Genomic DNA, 21449 nt, shown 5'->3' on the forward strand with positions numbered 1-21449 from the left:
TTTTTTATTTTTTTTTTTTTTTTATTTAAAAAAATTACCTTCGATAATTATATTTAATTCGTCTATAATTATTTTTTCACTATTAAATATTATTATTGCTCGATAAAATCTTCGTTTTCGAATCGAGACGTTTTAGGAAATTCGAAATTTCGCTTCTTCCCCCCCCCCCCCAAAAAACGAACCCGAAATTTTTAAAACGTAATTTAATTAATAAGTTATTATTAAGGAAGTAATTCGTAAAATATTATAAATAATGCATCGTGAAATTTTATTGCGTTTAAAATGTATACGGGTTGTTGTTAGGTTTAAATTTATAGTTTTAAATTTTGAAGTATCCAGGGGTCGTGCGAGGTCAATGTCCAAATTGATAAACACGTGATTTCGTGTATAATGTATTATAGTAGATAACGAACCTTTATTAGTAATTCTCATTGCGCTCTATCTATGGGTTTTGTTTCGAGAACGGAAACTTTAGTTACTAGTTTGCGTGCAATTTGTTTTTCTATTGATTTCCTTTTAAGACAGGAAGACCAATCGATTTTTTTTATATTTTTCTTTCCAGAATTTTCATTTTAAAATATTTTTTAATGAATTTGTCATTGCCTTTAAAAGATTATCTGCAAAATGTTCATTTGTATAATTTTATAGTAGTATTTTTTTAATAATAAATTTAAAAAATTGTTTTACATTCAGAAATGATATACTTTACTTGCATGATTAGTATAGAAATTTCATTGTCTCCCTGTTTGTTGCAAATGTATTAAAGGTAATGAATAAAACCTATGGCAATACTTGTCTAACAGTTTTAGATAAGATTTAAAAAACAGATGTTTCTAGTGATGTAAAGCAATTGTTTGTATGCTCATTACTGCTAGTAAATTACACTTTGTTTAATGAAGGATTAAAACCAAATATGATTACCATATTCAGAAAAAAACTGGCATTTCCATATGAAGAATCAATTGCTTGAAGTCGCAGATCCAGGAAGCAAACCTTATAAGGACGGTTCTCATGTAACGAAATAAATTTTATATAAAAGTTTCATCGGTTTATTAAACTATATAAATTTAAATGTAAAAATTGTTTATATATAAATGTATCATTTGAAAGAAATAATGAAGCTCATGTTAGCAATAAGTCTTAGAGGATTATCATCCTTCCACTATATAGATATCTGGTTGAAGCTTTATACTTTATTACCACACACAATTGCATGCTGGTAGAATATACGTAACTGCCGTTAAATATTGAGAATTTCTAAGATTGATAAAATCATTCAAATTTAAAGCAATCTTAGAAATTCTCAATATTTAACGGCAGTTACGTATATTACATATTACATTAAATTGAGTTTGTTATAGAAGAATGTAATATAAACTGATATAAAGATAAATTGTCATACGAATTTTATATCATTGTTCCCTCTACAATATAAATATTGACTGCATTCATACAAAAACAAAGCTGACAAAGATGTTTACAAATATATTTGCCATTCTGTTATAGTATTTAATATTAGAAAATACTTAAATGCGCCTAAAATCCTCAATATATTTTATTCGAAAGAATTTTAAATGCAGTTTGATAATTTATAATTATATATAAAATTAGTAATTATTACGTACGGCTATCATTTCTAGAATGTGTCATCCAAAATCAATGCTCAACTATGTAATGCTAAACAGTCTTATCTAAACATATATCTGTATTTAAATATTTTATTTAAATCAATTAATTACACAGTCTATTTATAAATAGGATTTATTTTTTTGGACAATGTTAACAAGAACTTCATTTATATAATTTCATTTACTATGTCTGATGCAAAGTCAACAGAGTTTAATAACGTTGTTCCCAATATTTTATATGGAATGTTAATGACAACAACAAAATACATAATACAAAGTAGCACTCAGATAATTTCTATATGTATGTCTTTAATCCTAATTTCTTTATTAGAAGTTGCTTTGACAATAATCACAATATACAGTAGTTGATACGATACATTTGAAAAAAATCACAGTGCTATTTTTTAACTTCGCAGCAGCATTTCGTAAGATTGGTGGATACCGGCGCATACGTCCATTGCTCGAGATTTCAGTGAAAGCTGAAAAATAAATTTGGTTAATTTACAAAAGACTTTATATACTAGGAAAACTAGGTCAAAATAAAATATGGAATATCAATTTTTCCTTAATTATAAAATTTCAACACACTAAATTTTATTTTATATCATATATGGGTAAAGTTGTTAAAGCATATGATCATATCCCAGTTAACAAAGAACACCTTGAAAAATAACAAAAATCAGTTAAAAATATTAAATTTTTTAATAAAGCTATAATGCTAAAAGGTACAAGTGTTCAAAATTACACATATTTGTAATTTGATAGAACAATGTGAAACAACCTAAAATTAGGAGGAAGACAAATTTGAAGTTAAACAAGTACTAACACATGCAATCTGAAGTTTAATGTTTTATAAGTTTTTTAAAATCTTTTATCAAGCAAAACACAGGGTTCCTACTCAAATTTTTGTCTTAAATTCCATGACTTTCCCTGATCATTATGTCCCTTACAGTACAGCACATGACTTACTATACAAATATGCTATTGCTTCTTCGACTTTTAAATTACTTATTTTTTTTCAAATTAACAGTAATTAAAAATAAAAATGTTTTATTAAATTATTTGTCCTGTTATTAATCCACAACCATAAATCTATGTGGCTTTGAAAAAAATAAAAAGCAGTTATTATTCATTAACAAATCCATGTACGAAAGTATACATTTATTAAATTTCTCTCTCAATAAATTTCCTGAACTTTATAAAATACTAATAAACTCAGGGAAAAAAAACATTGTTTTTTTACACAATCAAAATCATTGAAATAAAAAAGACAATTACAAAAGACAAAGACTATTAGAGTAAGAAAGGACAATCATTTATGTAAAAAGGATAAAAATGGCTATTTCAATGGTCTTTGCAAAGTTATGAATCAACAAATTAAGATAATTTTGTAGAATAACCCAAGTAGAATTCATTAACTTTATCATCAACCTATGCCATACTGTAGAGTGTGCTACAATATATACATTAACATCTTAAAACAGATCCTTGAAGTATAGCAGCAAGGTGTGTGAAGTCTAGAAAAGAAAAACTGCTCATCTATATTTTATACTGAGTGAGGTTTCTAAAGTAGTTGACAACTTTTTTCCTTCAATACAGTTGTGGACATACTATATACATTTTAGATATAAAAAACAGTATAACAAAATCTTTTAAAAATTAACTCCATAATATTTTATTACTATTTTGTTGTTGTAGCAAATTTTCATTTTTCAGAAGTGAGATGCAATTTTTCAAATACACTTTCATCATCCATTCAGACATGGTAAGCTTTTATAGACTAAATTTTTTTGTACTAATTTTTTCATTTAAAAAATTTTTTAGAAAGAAAAATATTTCCTCAATACACTATGTGCTTTTATCTTATAATCATCCACAGTTTACAAAAATTTCTTAGCTACAACAAAAATACCGTTAGGATGTTTTATGACAAACAATTTGATATTTTCAAGGCTTTCATATAAAATAAAATATTCATGCTTGATTTTTGTTCATCATAAGCAGGAAAGAACAAAAATAGAATAGGTATAGACTAATAAATAGAAAAATGAACTACAAAAATTTATGAGAGTTTAATTCAGATCAGAACTGTATCTTTTATAACAGAAGTTTCACTATTCATTCTGACAGAAAATACATGCAACAAAAATATAAAAAAACAACGAAATATAGTTATCTTTCTTAATATATTGCCTATTTCTTATTTAAGAAAAATATATAAATTAATAAACAAATAGTTCAAAACAAAAATCCAAATCTGGAAAGAGAAACTTAGGTATTTGTGAATTATACTGCCGATAGTGTGTGTGATGAAATTTAAAATATTTTAATTTTAAAACTATTTTATGCAAATAAATCTATACTGATGCCTGATAATTCATAATTTGCATTTAGCATTTTCATAACTTTAGCGTTTAAATTATGACAACTAGACATGCTTGCTTGCATCCTGTTTTGTATCATTTTTTTAAATATACAGTGTAATTCAAAACATTGACATTTTGCAACTGTTCAAAGATTTTACAACAGTATTATTCTATTTGTACAAAAGAAATCTGAGGTGCACACATCATTAACAAAGATAAAAGCAATTTGCATAAATCCAACATCTACAATCTATTGTAAATGTAGTAAATTAATCTATATATCTGAGGAAAAATGTATTACAGAAAGATTTAAAAGTATTGAAATTTAATAATTACATTATAATTCAAAAACATTTTTACTTACTGTAAAATTAGGGTTGCCAGGCTGAATCTTTAATTCAGCTAATACCCAAATACCATTTGTTAGTTTCAATGATTGATACAACATATCTTGACCTTCGACATTTCTTTTAGCAATTGTGAAGATATTATTGTTTTGTAATTTCTGGGAGATTTGATCTGAAACAAACAAACATTTACACAATTGTTTCAAAAAAAAATTATTATTACATACAATACCTACCAGCAGAAAGAGGAATATTTTCTATATTATACTGAACTTCATTTTGTGCAGGTATATCTTTCCATGTTGCTAAAAATACTCTCTTATCCATCAGACCATCCTCTGTACAAACTACATGCATTGGTATCAAGCAGCTAAAATAGAATACATCAACATTGTTCTTCACAGCAACCTAAATAAAGATTCACATTTAGAAATGTCTAAAGCTATTTAAAACCAAATTTCTCAAGAAAATATTTAAGTTGTTTTTAACATATATTCCATCATTCGAAGATTTCTGGTCACTAACTTTTAACATTGCAATTTTGAAATAATCATTTTTTCATATATAGTTGTACTTAATATTTATCTACTGTATTTCCTTGATTAAACCCTGGTCTTCAAATAAACCCAAGGGAATTAAGGTGTTAAAAATAAACCTTGGGTGAAAAGCAGGAGAATCATGTTAAAATATTGGACTGTATAAGATAGTATAGTTTGGTGAGATGTTTGTTTTATTGTTCATGGGGTAGAATGAATAAAAGGGCCTTTTTCAAGGCTTGCTGATTATCTTATCTTAGAATTCAATGTGACTTTAATTATTGTAAAACCTATAAAATATCTATGTAACTATTAATTCTGTAACCATTCAATTTTTCCCTTTAAACAGACTAGTTTATATTTCAATCAAAAATATAATTTAATTATAAATACTAACCTGTAAATTAGTTAATGGATCCATTTTTTGTATTGGTCCCATTGTGTTGATTGGTAACGAAGTTTCAACACTAGAATTTGGCTGAAGTGGAGAAGGTACTTGAAGTGGTTGAGCAGGTGCAAATCCAAAACTTAAAAAGTAAATTGAAGAATTTACAATTTGTGATAAACTAAAATAGTTCATTTTCAATAATATCATTATCAGAATATTTTTCAATTAAATAATTTAAACATGATTTAAAAAATATAATAAATTCTCAAATTTCTTTATATGGATTTCAACTTTATATAAATTCATATATTACAGAAATTCAAACTCTCACTTCACTTAAATACCCAAATTTTATTAATTCCTTTAGTTTTTACTTGTTTAGTTAATTCCTTGATTTTTTTTAAATCTTAGTTGCCATTTCTTGTATAATAATTGTTACAAAAACACCCAATAAACACTATACTGCATTTTATTTTAATAAATAAAATGTCAACTCATATTTGATATCCTTACTATCCATATATTTTTTGAAAATTATGCATATCAATTCATTTCACATGTTAAAAATTGTATATTACTTTCCTCTAAATCTTAGTTTTTGGCAGTTTTTAACTTACCAAAACAAAAAGGGGACAACTGTTTCCATTTTAAAAACATGGTATTTACTTATTTTAGTTCTCCCTAATATGACAATTAGTATTATTTAAAACTTTTGTATATGATAAGCAAAATATATTTCAATACACTCCATATTTTTTAATCATTTTCTGTTTAGTTTTCTTTCCATAACATATTTATCTTTACTCTTTAATACCTCGTTCTTTGTTATTTTCGGTTTATCATTCATTTTACATTTTTACCAATCTACCCTTGTCTGATTATATTTAAAGAAGTATTACTAGTAAATTATATACTACTAGTATGAAGATCCTGATTATTGACAATGAGTTATTCCATAATCATTAATTTTTACTTACCGTTTGCATACAAACATTGTTATTAAATTACACATTTGAAAATTCAGGAGGTATTGGTATTATAATTAGATCATACACAAGTTAATCTATATTTTTTATATATTTATGAACAGCTTAGTTTCAGTTTATTCTAAATTTCAAAATTTTAGCAATTAAAACAATGGTAAAATATTCTCATTTTAATCAAAAATTAAATATGTATTTTTTAATAAAAATTTAGAAGCTGAGTATTTTGAAATTATTCCTATAAAATTATTCTTTTGTAAGAATAAAAAATAATAAAATGAAAAAGTAAGAAGTTTAAATGTAATTTCTATATACAAATTACATTTAATGTTTTATAAATACTAATTTCATAACATTTACTATTCCAATATGGCACGTTTAATACATGTAATTCCTACCTATTTTTGTTAAACTGTATAGCAAATGAACTCATAGCTTGCATTGCTTTATTGTTTACAGTCATTTCCATAGTAATTTGCCCATTATGCCGTGAAAAAGTACCAGTAATTTCAAGACCTTTTCCTCTTGCAGCAGGAAGCCAAACCTTTTATATAAAAATACATTATGTTTAATAATTTGAGTAATATACTTAATTATAAAATAATAAAGTTATAATTTTTTAAACTTATATCAGATACCGATGGGTGAAATTACAATTATCATCAAATAGCAATTAAAAAGTAGCTACTTGCTGTTAAATTTAATATTGAATCATACAATATCTTAAAGTGAAGTAAAAAAAAAAATTATTATTAAGAAAAATTACACAGTAATCCCTTCATTTATGCAAATTCACTTTAACACAGTTGAAAAATTTTAAACAGTCAGCTTTATGGAAATAAATGAGTGTTATATCAAAAGTTGTGATTTTTATCAATAGTAACCTCTTTATATAGACATATTTGTAGAAACTTTTACTTCAGTATGTAAAATACTGTATTTTCAAATATAGAACAAATCCCTATTTTAAACAACTTCCCATGGCTAAACTTACATGATTTTCATTGGGCTGCAATTTGAAAAAATTGTAGACCTATAAATTCCCACTGTTGTCCATCCATATTTCTTTAAACTCAAGAATGTAGTTAAATAGATGAAAGACAAGACCAGATATCGGGGCAGGAGGCCCCAATTAACTATATATGAACTTCTGATGCAAGCTGGAAGTCACATTACTTCAAAACTTCCCCCTGAAAGTCAATAACCAGCACAACTCTATTGTTAAAGGAAAAGTATGATGTACCAGGATGAACCACTACTAATTTGAGGTGGAGAATAATTTGAAGTTAAAAAAATTATTAAAAATATGATTAAAAATTGCAGCCCAGCATTGTGACAGTGTCACAAATAATTGCTTGTTTACACACTGCTTTTGTGGAACCAATTACTTAACATGCTTGCAAACAAAGGTAAATTATAATTTACCTTTGTTTGCAAGCATGTAAAATATCAAAATGAATTTTCTTCAGTAACTACTCTATATACTCATTAAATGTATTTATTACTACAAAAATTTTTTAAAAGTTAATTTAATCATTTAAGAAGTACTTTATGCATATCCAAGTATTTTAATAAAAAATTTATTAAACATTTCTGAAATGCATATAGAATGTTATTTCTATCATACTTCAAAAACAGTAAAACACCAAAAATAAAAATTTTTACGTTAATTTTCAAATGAAATATTAAGCATACCTGTTTTGGTGGAGTAAAAAATGGGCTGACATTACCAATTCCAAAAATATCACCTAATATGCCTGCTGTATTAGTTGGTGGAGCAGGAGCTGCAGGAACTGGTGGTGCAGTAGTTGTGTTGGAAGCAGCAGCAGTTCCAGGAACACCTATTCCAGTGTCACCAAGCTAAAAAGTGATAGTTATGATTAGAATGGAAAATAAACAGAAACTTATGTTGTATTACTTACCAAACTATCTAATCCTCCTCCAAGAAGATCCATTGCTGCTGTGTTTGTAACTGGTTGGCTGTAAGGTTGTGCTATTTGATGAGTTGGAGGAGCCGCAATATCTATACTCAATAGATCACCAATGAGATTATCTGCACTTGGAATTACAGTTGACTGTTCTGTTCCAGATGCAGGTGCTGCAGTTGTAGCTGCAGCAACAGCAGCTGGACTGCCAGTTGAAAGTTCTTCCACAGATCCAACACTAAAAATTTACGTTAAAAATGAAAGTTATATGCAAAGTAATGCAAGTCACTAAACTATTAGGAGAAAAATTGTTTATTTTCAATTTATTTGTAGTCAATTTCAAGTCTCAATAAACAAGTAAAATTATAAAACTATGTTGTTTGTATCATAAAAATATCTAATTTGATATTTAAAAAAATGTTTTACATTCACAAATATGATTTGGAATTTTAAAAACATGAAAGATTTGGGATAAAATGTTTTTCTCCAATATCTAGCAAAGTACAGAAAAAAATTCATATGTCCAGCAACTTACGAATTTTGCCTAGGAGGTAGAGATTTTCGAATTCCAGCTCTTCCTTCAACAAATGCAGATGGTGGTTTATGATACACTGAAGCAAGACTACCAATGTGACATATTAATTCATCTAGTAGTGTTGGTTCCAGTAAATCAGTTTCTTCTGATATCAATGGCTTTTCAGCTAAAACAACTTCTTTTGCAGCAGCTGGATCAGTTGATAAAAGCCTCCAGTAGATAAAACCTCTATCTCTCAAATCTGGATTATCACTATCTTGGGTAGCCAAACTAAGAACTTGTTGAACCAATTCTTGAGTTTCAGTAGGTCTTTTCAAAAATAATTTTACTATGGCTGTTAACAGCTGTAACTGAACCTAAATAAGATTAAAGAATGATAATCCATTACTTTTAAATGTAACAAGCATTTTATATAGCACAAACTAGTTTATTAGCAATAGCACATCAGTATTTTCTGAATGGTCTTAACACAGGCTTTCAACTTAAATTTTAGTTCATTTGCAAATACAGTAGAGCGTCGATTTTCCGAAAGTCAATCATCCAAAAGGATTCCAATTGGCAAATTTAAATTTTCGCCAGTGCTGTGGCGCTTCAATCTTTGGTTGTGTCTTGGGCTACTCAAATATTTTACGTTTTTGATACTAAATTAACATCTGAAGTATAATTTTTTATTATTTGTATATTTTTCAATATATTTATTTTGTTTGTACAAAATAAAAAAATAATTTTTAACGATACAATAGTCTTTGTTAGGCTTAACATCGACGAAAATTCAACGCGAAGCGACACGCAACGGATAAAAATTTCGATATTGGATACGTTAAACTATTTTTTCGTACGTAAATCAGTTATCCGGACAACCCCAGTCCCCAATTGATTCGGAAAATCGACACTCTACTGTATGTCCATCTATTACAAAGAGAAAACAAATTTAAAAACACACTTAAAACGTTTATTAGAAAATATATAACTATTTCTGTTTTGTATGCAGTTAATTGTGTCCTAAAAGAACAAATTTAAAACAAAGTAAATTAGCTCTCTAAATTAGCTTGTGTTTTAACAAAAACATTTGAATCATTAATCTGCTAATAAATTCTTTCAAACACTATTTAACATTAATTAATTCCTCATTTCTTAATGCTTAATACTGATTTTCTTAATCACTGAAGTGAAATCATAATGCAAATTTTTTTTTTGTTTAATCCTAATTAAAATTCTGAAATCAAACTGGAAAAATTATAAGCAAAAGCACAAAGGTTAACTGTTGACGATGTAGAATTTAATATATTTTACAACAGTTTTTTCAAAAAAATTTTGTAAATACTGTTGTTTTTTTTTAAGTTAATATATGAATTTCTGAATAAATACATTAATTCTTCAGAAAGAATGAATAAAGTTAACAGTAAATTTATTCAAACTTTAGTTCAAACAGTTCACCAATTTTTATTCATTGTATTAAAGCTTGTCAAAGCATTTTTAATTTTTGACATAAATACTACATTTTCCAGGTGATTAATGTTTATTTGCCTCTTATACTAGCCATCTTATATTCATAATCATTAATTATATACTTCCAAATATCAGTGAACTTTAATAAACTTAAAAGCTAAAGCCTCAAAACCATAAATGCTGCTGTTTTGAATTGTTATATGTACTCAATTTTGTCTTATATTAGCAGCTAAAGCAAATCTGTGTTGCTAAAACAAATTAAATTGAACTAGTGAAATTCAAAATCATAGTATTCTGCAAAATTATGGGGATCTACAAGCTATTTCTAGGCATTCCACATGAATGTTCATTTGTAATAAATTCTAATATTAAAAAAAATGTTGCTATTTTAAAAACTTGATAATTTAACCTTTGAAAAATTTTTAAAAATTATATCAATAGAATTAACAACAAAAAAATTGTCATTAATTTTCTTCTATCTAGAAAATTTTCTACTTAGATTTTGTAAAAATTTAGTACTATAGGCTCCATAAATGTTGAAAGTTTGAAAGGGATTAGTTTAAACTAGATATACACAATTATAAAATTTAAATTTATAGGTTTTTTTGAAACCAAAATTTAGAAAATTCCAAAATCTTTATAATCAAAATACCTGAGTATTTTCATCATGAAATCCTTCTAGGAAACTTTCTAATAATTCATCAGCATTATCAATTCTTTCAGCATATTCACCAATTATCCAGATCATTGATGCTCTGAAAATAATCAGCTTTTACTAACAAACAAAATTATTCTAATGCAAATATTAAAAATTATAAATGAACTTCTAATACACATCTATCTATAAATGAATACTTACTGGCAATGGAAATTATCTCCTAAATCTGAATAGTTTTCATATAAGATCAAAATAAAGAATTATAGCAATTTATTTAGCAATATCCAAATCACACTGATAGGAATGTAACTACCAAAATCTAGGTGAAACTAAGTAAACATCCAAAATGCAAATCTAAATTATTTCATAAATACAGAAATTTGGATTTTTTTCAAGCTGATCATTATTTTAACAGCATTAAAATTTCTTATATTGCTGAATAATCTTATTCAACAAATCAAAATTCATTGTCTGCAACAATGAATTTTAAATTTTCATTCATTTCTCAAAAAATTCTTAACACCATTTAAATTATAGAATTTTAAAATATTTTATTTCTGAAATTAAAAATGTAAAACATTTGACCAGTTAAATTTTTCACAGCTGTTTGTCATGATTTATCAAAATACATCAATAAAATAGTAAAAGATGATGTATGATTATAAAATCTTTTCAGAAGCAAAATGATAATACCAAAGTAATAGTAGATGAAAAATCCTCTTAAAATAAATTTCATTGCTATTAGAAATAGAAATAAAAAAATTAAAATTTTAGTTATTTTAAAATTAACTTCCCCCAGTACTGAACTGTTTAATAAATATCAATTCATTAAAATATATTTTATAAAAACTGAAAGAACATTACAGTTGTATTTATGTACGTTTATAAATCATGGCAATTTCTTCTCATGTACAAAAAAAATGCTCTCTCAAAATTTATCATCACATAATTGTATGCATAGCACAAATTTTCTGCTCTGGCATTTTGGTGACCTGATGTCATTAAAAATTATGTCATAGAGGTCTAACACAATTGCCTCAAGAAATACATAACTGACAAACACATGTTAGACTATGATGTAATAACAATGGTCTGTAACTGTAAGACTGAACACTTCTCTAAGATAGCCTGGAGCAATACCATGACCTTCAACAATTTAAATGTTCTTGTAAACTTATTTCATGCCCGAAAAAAAATACAGAAAAATCAGTTTCTGGTCTTACTGAAAAACCTCAACCAGTCATTTATTTCCTGCCAAACTCATTTCACATTTGCTCACACTATTGCAAAGTTTGAAAGTCTCCCTTGGTCAAGGACGTTGTTCCATAAAAAAAAATCTCAAACTAAACAACACAACGTTGAAGTTTAGCATTTGCTCAGAAGACATTCCTTAAATTTAAAGATTCTGAAAAATCCTACAATGGCAATCACATGCACATACTTATGTGTGAAAAATCAACATAAAATGTCCAGATCATGCAAGTTTGCATGTTAAAAAACTACACATATTGCACAATGTTCTTAATATGATATGAATTGATAAACAGTTTAACTTTTACAAAAATAAATTAGTTTTGAAAATAATTAACAAGATGTATACAGCTAAAGCTAATTAAAAATATTTCTCTAATTTATGTTTTTTAAATTAAATTATAGTATACAAATATTCAAAATGCTTTAGAATTTCGAATTTTGACATGAAGCCAAAGAATCTATCAAACTTCATAGCCACCATGAAATTTTATAAGAGAACTGGAAAAGGTTCAAAAATAAATTACTCTTAGTCCCTTCTTCAAAAAAATAAAAGAATTTTCAAGATCAATTCTTGATCAAACTATACTAGATAGGGTCTTATTTTTTAAAGTTTAGATCAGCGTTTCTCAAAGTGAGCGATAACGCCCCCTTGTGGGCGCTGGAGGCGTTCAGGGGGCAGTAGAAGGCTCAAAGAGAATTGGGGGGCATTAAGGAAATATAGAGGGGCGACGGCAGACAAATTCTATATATAAAAATTTGACGGAATATATATAAAATGTTGACATTTTATATATTTTTTATTTTTTATTGAAGGTCACAACTTGAATATTTCTAACACATTGACTTTTATTTTAGCTCAGCGTTTCTCAAAGTAAGCAATAACGCCCCCTTCTGGCGCGATGAATAGATCTATGATAGAGGCAGGGTATTGAACGGTGACCAAAGGCAAAATTGGGGCTGATAAGAGGAAACATTGCGTTTAATGGTTTCCAGATGATGAGAACAATGTACAGTAAGGGCACAAAGTGTGAGATTCATAGAAAAGTTTTCCTAAGAATATTTCCAATCCTTTTCTCACACAAGAGAAAATGGGTTAGGGGGCGTTGGGTATAACTTTATGGAACAAAGGGGGCGGTGGATCGAAAAAGTTTGAGAATCACTGGTTTAGATAATAAAATGGAAACTATATCTTACAATAATTAAAAACAATATATATTTTAATATTTTATATTTTGTTACAACTTATATATTTTTATGTAGTAAATATTAATTTAATCTTTTATATTTAAAATACTAAGTACCTTGCTTCAGGTTCATCCAGTGTGTCAAGATTTTCACAGAGTGTTGAAATAATACTTTCATACTTGTTTGGATATTTCCTAAAAATATCCTATTCAAAAAAATTGAAATTATAGAAAATTTTTAGATCTCACTAAAAATATTTCAAACAAAATACTCGTTATATAAAAGTAAATCAAAACATGATTTGAAATTAATTTATAATTCAAATTTACTACTAAACTAATGACAAATTCTTTATAGTATTTTAAATGATGATTGCAAAAATGACTTATTTTATTATTGTATTTTACAGCACACAAGACACAGGCATATAAGATGCACCTCCATTTCAGTACAAAATATTTAGAAAAAGTAATGTATTTAAAGTCATCCCATCTTCAACATTTTAGCATAAATTATTTTACTGCATTCTGATTTAAAGAGACTAATATTAGAAAGCACACTTATTTATAAGGGAAAAACAGGAATCTGAAAAAAGTCAGTTACTATAAAAATATTCTACATAAATACTTGCAAAAGCACTTAGATATAACAGAAGCAATGTTTTTAATTAAACAAAAACATTTTTATTTATAAGCTGCATTAGATAGTAGTTATCTATAATCTATTGAAGAATGGTTGTGGAATTAATTAACCTCTGGGAGATCACATGTAAGATGCAGAGCAATTTGAGAAATGTCATGTCTTATATGCTGTAAAATACAGTAATTAAAAACTTAGACTAAAAAGGCTGTTTCATTCTTAAGTTTATATTAGAGATGCCACAAATATTCGGCCACTATTCGGTATTTGGCCTATTTGGCTACTTTTTTTAATATTCGATATTTGGCTGAATGTTGCATACTATTCATCGAATACCGAATCATAAAAAAAAAATGCACATATTACTCAAAAACGTATTTATTTTAATCACAAATTATTACATTTAATACTTAAAATCTATCAGTGGCAAGTTGTGATGAATGAAGACAATTTTTTCAGCATTTGTTGATAGCAAATGATTGCACTTTTCCTCATAAACTATACCTGCTTCAGAAAATAGCCTCACTATATACACTACTGCCAGGAGACAATAGATAAATCTTAGCGAATTCTGTCAGGCTTGGATACTGTTTTGCATTTGCTGACCACTAATTTAAAGGTCTGCTATCCGATATAGGTGAATAGTTTTCATATAAAGTGATATAATGATATTTTTTTAGTGATAAGGACTATTAGTAACACAATTTGATGTAACAATGAACAAATAATGCATGTCGTGACACGATCTACTTGCAAATAAAACAAATGCGCCTGCAGTGTTGCTACTGCACCCACCGCAATGAGACAAATATAACCTGTCACCCACGAAATGTACACATATTTTGCCGAACATTCGGCCGCCAAATATTCGGTATTCGGCAAAATCACTATTCGTGGCATAACTAGTTTATATAATTATTTTTATAATAAAAATCTAATTATATATATTTACTAAGAAAACTTATCAATCTTAGTTGAAACAGCATTAATGTTTAGTCTTAATTAACCATTTTTTGATAAAATTGTGCCCTAAACACATCTTCTATTATTAAAATTACTATATTAAAAGTTTACCTTGATGACAACAATTGCTTCTTGCACAACATAATTTACTTTTGTCTGTATCAGATCAAGAAGTGTACTAACACAACGTTCAGCTGATTGTTCAACTTTAATTGCACATCGTCCAATAGCTCTAACAGCCTTCCTGACAAAATCTACATCTACTTCAGTTGCATATCTGTAACACAAACATTACAATCTTTTATTGATGTACAATTATATATTGGTAAACAATTTTATTTGTATACAATTATCAATTCAAAACAAATCAGTTTACAATATCAATTGATAATTGTAAACTAATTTGTTTTGAGTCAGTTTTAAAAAGCGGAATATTTATCCTCCTCTGTGTATTAAAATCTCTTTATTTTAATTATAATTTAAATTTTTTTTTAATTTTGGAATTTAGCTTTGTTTGTTGATGTNATTGATGTAATAAACTAAAGCAGGAGTCACCAAACTTTTTCACAGTAGACCAGATAACTGAAAGAATGACGAGCGCAGGCCACGTAACCATTTTGTTCAATATAGTGTACTAAATACACAAAATGTACTGAAAAATTAAAGAAAACAAACGTTTATTTACCAATATGCAAACATGATCTCTGCAGCAAGCTCGTAATAGCTTTTCTTAGCAACTTCATTGCAGGTACTTACACAAAAAGCGCTCTGATATCCAAAGTTGCAAAAAGTTGCCTAATTTTTCATTTCACCGAGTTTCGTAAAAATTATATTACTGTCAAATGCAAAAATCAGATTGGACCAATTCTGGCATTTTTACTTACACTTATTTTAATTTTTTCTACATAGTAAGTTTATCTACAATCCGATATTTCCATATAAATAATTATATTTTAGCTCATTTACGGCACAGTGCAGTGTCAGGCCGGATAAAACTAACCTCGCGGACTGAATTTGGCCCATGGGCCTTAGTTTGGTGACCCCTGAACTAAAGGAAAAGATAAATTAGTATCATTTAACACTTAAAATTTATGGATCAAGTTTATAGCTACAGTATGNAAAATAGCCAATAACAGCATATTAATATGTATTTCATCTTTTTAATCCAGAATCTCTCACAACCTCATTTGATCAGACTAAGTATATATATATATATTTCTTATCAAATATCTATTAATATTGTAGTAAAAACAACAAAACTGAAGCTGAACCCAACAGCACAGCTGTATGAGATCAACACAGTACTGGTAAAAAAATTCCCTCATTGATTTCAGTTACAAATAAATTTATAATTTCTGTATTAGTAAAAATTTCAATACTAGATATGTTTTATTGAAAAATATAAAATAAATATACAGACACATTCATGTGATATCCCTATTCCATACTAAAATGGATTTACTTTGCATTAATTTTGTTTATACCACATTCTTCTAGGAATGTATCACTGATGTAAAATGAGAGCATCCTATATTTGGTGCTTTTCATTACAAATAAATTTATGAAATTATAATATGTATTCAGACATTCATCTTAAATGAATATCAATATTTTAACAATGTACAATATAAACTGTATTTATAAGATTAAAAAATAACTAATTAAATACTAATTAAAAAATTCAACTTAGATCTAAATAGAAAGATTAAATTAAATTACCTTTGAGCTTCTCTTTCATCTTTAGGTGTGTAATTAGATAAAGAATCTAAGATGAATACTTGACCCCATTCTGTACACTCATTTAGAGCAGTTAATAATTTATTAATTGTTTGAGCATTCATATCAATCAAAGGCTGACCACTGCTTGAAGTTTCATTTATTTCTGATAAAGCAGCAACAGCATTAGCTACTACCTAAAATTATAAAATTTACTTGATGTAACAACAGTATTGGTGTGACTAAAAATATTTTTCATATTTAAATAATTCATTTACAAATGCCCAATATCATCTGGAGAACAAATATTTTGAATGTACTTACATTATATGCATGCGTGCATTTTTATGCACGAACACACATTTATATGTATTATTTTTAGCCTACTTTTAGGTTCTAAACATTGTATTAAAAAATTGAGGGTATATTATACAAATTTTTAAAAAATTCATATAAACTACCTATTTATTGAAATAGCGATTCAAAATCTGTCACTTAATCTAATATGATTTACTATTGCATTAAATGATATGCTTAACTGGTAATGCTTAAAAATGATAAATGGTTATTTTATCTTATTCTAAATAAGTTTTAACTAGAAATAATCACATAAGTATCACCATCTATTATATAAAAAGATGTTCTTAATTTTTTTAAATCAGTGATATATATAGAAAAATTTACATATCGTTTGTCAAGCGCACATAGCAGCTGCATAGTATATAGATGCAGCATTGAAAATCAAATTCATAAAATGATACTACACAAAAAACCTACTATAGTTAAAATGCACATATTAATGTTGAATCAGTATATAATCATTTAATTCTAGGCATTTGTTTTCATTTCAACTGATATCCTTAAATAAACATTCCAAATTAATTTTAGTCAATATTTTATAAATGTTAATTTTTAAATAATCTAGCAACTTTTTCATAATTATGATAAACGTGTAACATTGATTGAGAATAGAAACAATTTGTTATTTCACATTAATAGATAGCAATGATCAATATGATATAATCTACTACTTCAAATCACCTCCATACTTTATAAACATTTTATGATAAATGTTCAAAATAAAATTAAGATATAAAATAAAGTTAACAGCACAGCGCGAAAGAAATGTAAATGCATAATATACCCGCAATTTTTAAGCCTCTCAAACACAAACAAGAAAATTATTCTATATACACATTTTCAGTTAGCCTCAATGTATACAAGATAATAGTTTTAAAAAAAAAATCCTGAAAAAAGTACCGATTCTATTGAATAACTTCTTATAATTTAATATTTAATCTTAATTATTTAATTAACATGTTTACCATTGGATTTGAATCAGAAAGTAAGTCTCTAAGCTGATCCAAAAATCCCTGATCTTCTACAAGCTGGGCATTGATATCATGTAACTTTGCAACACATACAGCAGCAGTTTTTCTTACATAAGGATCCTCATCTTTCAAACATTTCCTGAGTGGTTCACAAAGATATTCAGTGATTTTATCAACACGAATACATCCCATTGTTCTCACTGCTAAAGCTCGGATCAATGGATTTGGATCTTCACAATCCTAAATAAATGCTTCATTAGTATTACATTCATAAAACTGGGTTGTAATTAACTTAAATCAACAGTTACATGCTAATTCATAATCTCAATAAACTTAATATTTTAAAATTAGAACACAGTAATAAATAAAATTATAGATATTTTGAATATACCTTCACAAATGTATTAACAGCCATTATAGCCATATCTGGTTGACTTTTTGCATAATTCATTAAATAAAGATACACAAGTTTCTTCAATTCCAGATTATCAGTTTGCATACAATTAACAACATCGGGAAATAAAGCACTGAAAAAAAAATTGACAAAATTTTACTGTTACTTATTTAATTTGTGCAGTTAAAAGAAATTTTTATTTCATCAAAAACATCGAAAAACAAGATCATTATGTTCTGTAATAAATACATTTTTGTAATTTAATACAGAACATTCTTATAATTCGGAATTAGATTAACTGCTATTAATGAAATAATAATGTTAAAAATATAAGAGAAGAGTATATTTAGTCAATAAATCAAATATACTTAGTTAAAATTTACACATTCATTGTCAATAAAAATTACATTCAGTCAGTCATTTGAATAGAAACAATAACTTTCAAAACTCAATTAAATTATAAATATTTAACATTATATACTATTATAACAAAAATTTAAATCTGTGCGCATTACTACATACTATTTAAATTTTGATGCATAATGCATTATGATGATTATTGTAATTTTCAATTTAAAATCAGAATAAAACAAATTTAAAAGTTTAAATTACTGATTATATTTCAAATTCAAATCTAAAATAAGAAATTATATAAAATTTAAATTATAGAAAAACTTTTCAACCATAAAATGCTTAATTATAATAATAATTATAATTACCTGACATCTTTTCCTACAGTCATAGATGCTATAACTTTCTTCACAGCCTCTCTCTTCTTTTCTTTCTTGTCACTATTCAGTTCACTTTTTAACTCAAATATTTCTCCTGTAAAAATTATAGAGATAAATTTGGCAATTTAATAATTATGATTACATTATGGTAATTCTAATTTTTCTAAAAGGTTAGTAACAAAACAATTTTACAGTTAAATACCTTTTTTCGTAGTCGTGAAATACTTTGCATCAGTCATGATGAATGTTTCTTAAATCTAAAAATAAAGGTTTCAATTCTTAATAATAAAATATACAATCTGTTTTCTATTTTAAAAATAAAGCAATCACAATCAAATAAAGCTTATTAAAATATTACAAGTTTTCAGATATTGAGTTCACATATTTACTGCAGTAACCATATTTTTGTAAATGAGAAAATTCATGCACTGTTTTAAATCTTTGAATATTAAAAAAAATAGAACTAAACATGGCCGACGGTTATTTAAGTTTAATAAATATACAATAAATACAAGTACAACTTAGAATGATGGAAAAAAAAACTAAAGCAAAGGTTTTATCTTTGTTAAAAGTTGTACTTATATTTATTGTATATTTATTAAATTTTTAAAAAATTTCAAATGTTATTGTTTAGATGCAAGTCAAACAAACAAAAAGACATCTATAAAATTATAGCCCTTAAAAAATTCAAAAGTATTTTTAGCTCTCTGAAGAACATTAAAATGACTACAAACCATCTCCTAAGTACTCAATAAAAAAAATTAGTTGTCTATAAGGTGCAGTCAAAGTTCTGTAGTACCATGTCACCAACATGGTACTACAGGGTTGGCAACTAAGTGATTGCGGATTTTAAATAAGAAGGAAAATTCAAAATTTTTGCTTAAAAATATAACTTTATTCAATTAGGTATTGTCCATTTTTGTCAATGACATCTTGCCATCTTTCAGGCAGTGTCATAATTCCATGTTCATAAAACTTCTGATTTTTGCCAGTAAAAAACTGAATTAAATGTGTTTTTACATCATCAGAGTCATTAAAAATTTTACCATTTAAGGAGTTCTGCATGGAACGAAATAAATGGTAATCTGAAGGCGCAAGATCAGGGCTATAGGGTGGATGTGACAACACATCCCAACCTAGCTCCAATAATTTTTGGCAAGTGACCAAAGATGTGTGGGGCTTTGCATTATCATGCTGGAAAACAACTCCCTTATGGTTTGCCAATTCTGGCCGTTTTTCTTGAACTGCATCGCTTAGTTTGGCGAGCTGTTGAACATACACATTTGAATTAATCATTTAGTTTCTTGGTAAAAGTTCAAAGTATAGAATTCCTTTATAATCCCACCAAACTGACAGCATAATCTTTTTTTGGTGAATCTCAGCTTTTGGTGTCATCTGGGCTGGTTCATCTCGCATCACCCACGATCTTTTCCGATTAACGTTGCTATAAACTATCCACTTTTCGTCGCCAATAATCAGTCATTTCAGAAGTTAATCGCAGATGCTAATGCGTTGCGTCAAATGAATTTCCTTAAGTTGATGAGGGACCCATAAATCCAGTGTCTTAACATAGCCAAGCTGTTTTAATTTTTTTTGAATGCATGTATGTGATACATTGAGCTTCTGTGCCATCTCATGCATTGTGCTAAGACGATCTGAATAGATAATGGCCTTGATATGGGTCTCATCAACTTCAACTAAATGGCTAGATCGTTGAGCATTTTTCAGTGAAAAATCACCGGAACGAAATTTGGCAAACCAATTTTGACACTGCCTTTCTTTCAAGGCTTCATTCCCATATACGGCACATAACTTCTTGTGTGCTTGTGATGCGTTCTTGCCTTTTTGGAAATAATACAATAAAATATGTCTGAAATGCACGTCTTGTTCTTCCATTTTTAAATTGGAATAAAAATGAAACTAAATAACTAATCAATACAATTTTTTACTAAATTATAGGTGAAAGTCCAAACAACAAGAAAACAATATAGGTTAAATGCTTTGAACATGATAACAAAGCAAAAAAATGTGCTAAGGCCACCTGTTGACAAAATCCGCAATCACTTACTTGCAAACCCTATACAATCAGCCATGTGCTGAACTTGCACAAACTAGGATTGGTAATAGACATTAGAGAGGTTGCGGCTGACATTTTCATTGCAAAGTGTACGTCTAACATTCAGCACAGCCTTCCTGTAAGTTTAGAAGTTTGACAAGTGGTGTTTGGAACCTTAGTGGAATCATGCTTGCCTTACCAAATGCCATTGTCAAACTTCTAGGCTTACAGGAAGGCTGTGTTGAACATCCGATGTACACGTTTTCACGATGAAAACATCAGCCGCAACCTCTCTATTGTTATTCAACTTCCTCCAGATTTCATGCCATTATCTTATGTAGTTTTGTTTCTTGCTATTTAGATTT

General features: G+C 27.3%; 1 protein-coding gene across 1 annotated transcript; it reads right to left on the reverse strand.

The window, feature by feature from the left end:
* Positions 1-1743: 1743 nt before the first annotated feature.
* LOC111613272 (AP-1 complex subunit beta-1-like) lies at positions 1744-19285 on the reverse strand. The gene is made up of 16 exons (XM_023354621.1): positions 19231-19285; positions 19017-19122; positions 18295-18430; positions 17898-18143; positions 16575-16769; positions 14968-15138; positions 13371-13459; positions 10810-10912; positions 8709-9064; positions 8171-8411; positions 7944-8108; positions 6647-6792; positions 5275-5404; positions 4578-4749; positions 4359-4513; positions 1744-2107 (listed from the first exon to the last, which is right to left on the reverse strand). The coding sequence occupies exons 1-16, from the start codon at positions 19265-19267 to the stop codon at positions 2033-2035; spliced, it is 2523 nt and encodes an 840-aa protein (XP_023210389.1). The 5' UTR covers positions 19268-19285; the 3' UTR covers positions 1744-2032.
* Positions 19286-21449: the final 2164 nt, after the last annotated feature.

Source organism: Centruroides sculpturatus, unplaced genomic scaffold, assembly GCF_000671375.1.
Source record: "Centruroides sculpturatus isolate CEXI.00-Female unplaced genomic scaffold, Cexi_2.0 scaffold1918, whole genome shotgun sequence".
NCBI lineage: Eukaryota > Metazoa > Arthropoda > Arachnida > Scorpiones > Buthidae > Centruroides > Centruroides sculpturatus.

What these genes read in the sequence shown, in the direction of transcription:
- LOC111613272 (XM_023354621.1), bottom strand. Translation starts at nt 19,267, where the DNA reads ATGACTGATGCAAAGTATTTCACGACTACGAAAAAAG. An exon ending in CTGGATGAACCTGAAGCAAG is followed by an intron (nt 10,913 to 13,370) that starts GTACTTAGTATT and finishes GATTATTTTCAG; the next exon opens with AGCATCAATGATCTGGATAA. An exon ending in ATCCATTAACTAATTTACAG is followed by an intron (nt 4,750 to 5,274) that starts GTTAGTATTTAT and finishes ATCTTTATTTAG; the next exon opens with GTTGCTGTGAAGAACAATGT.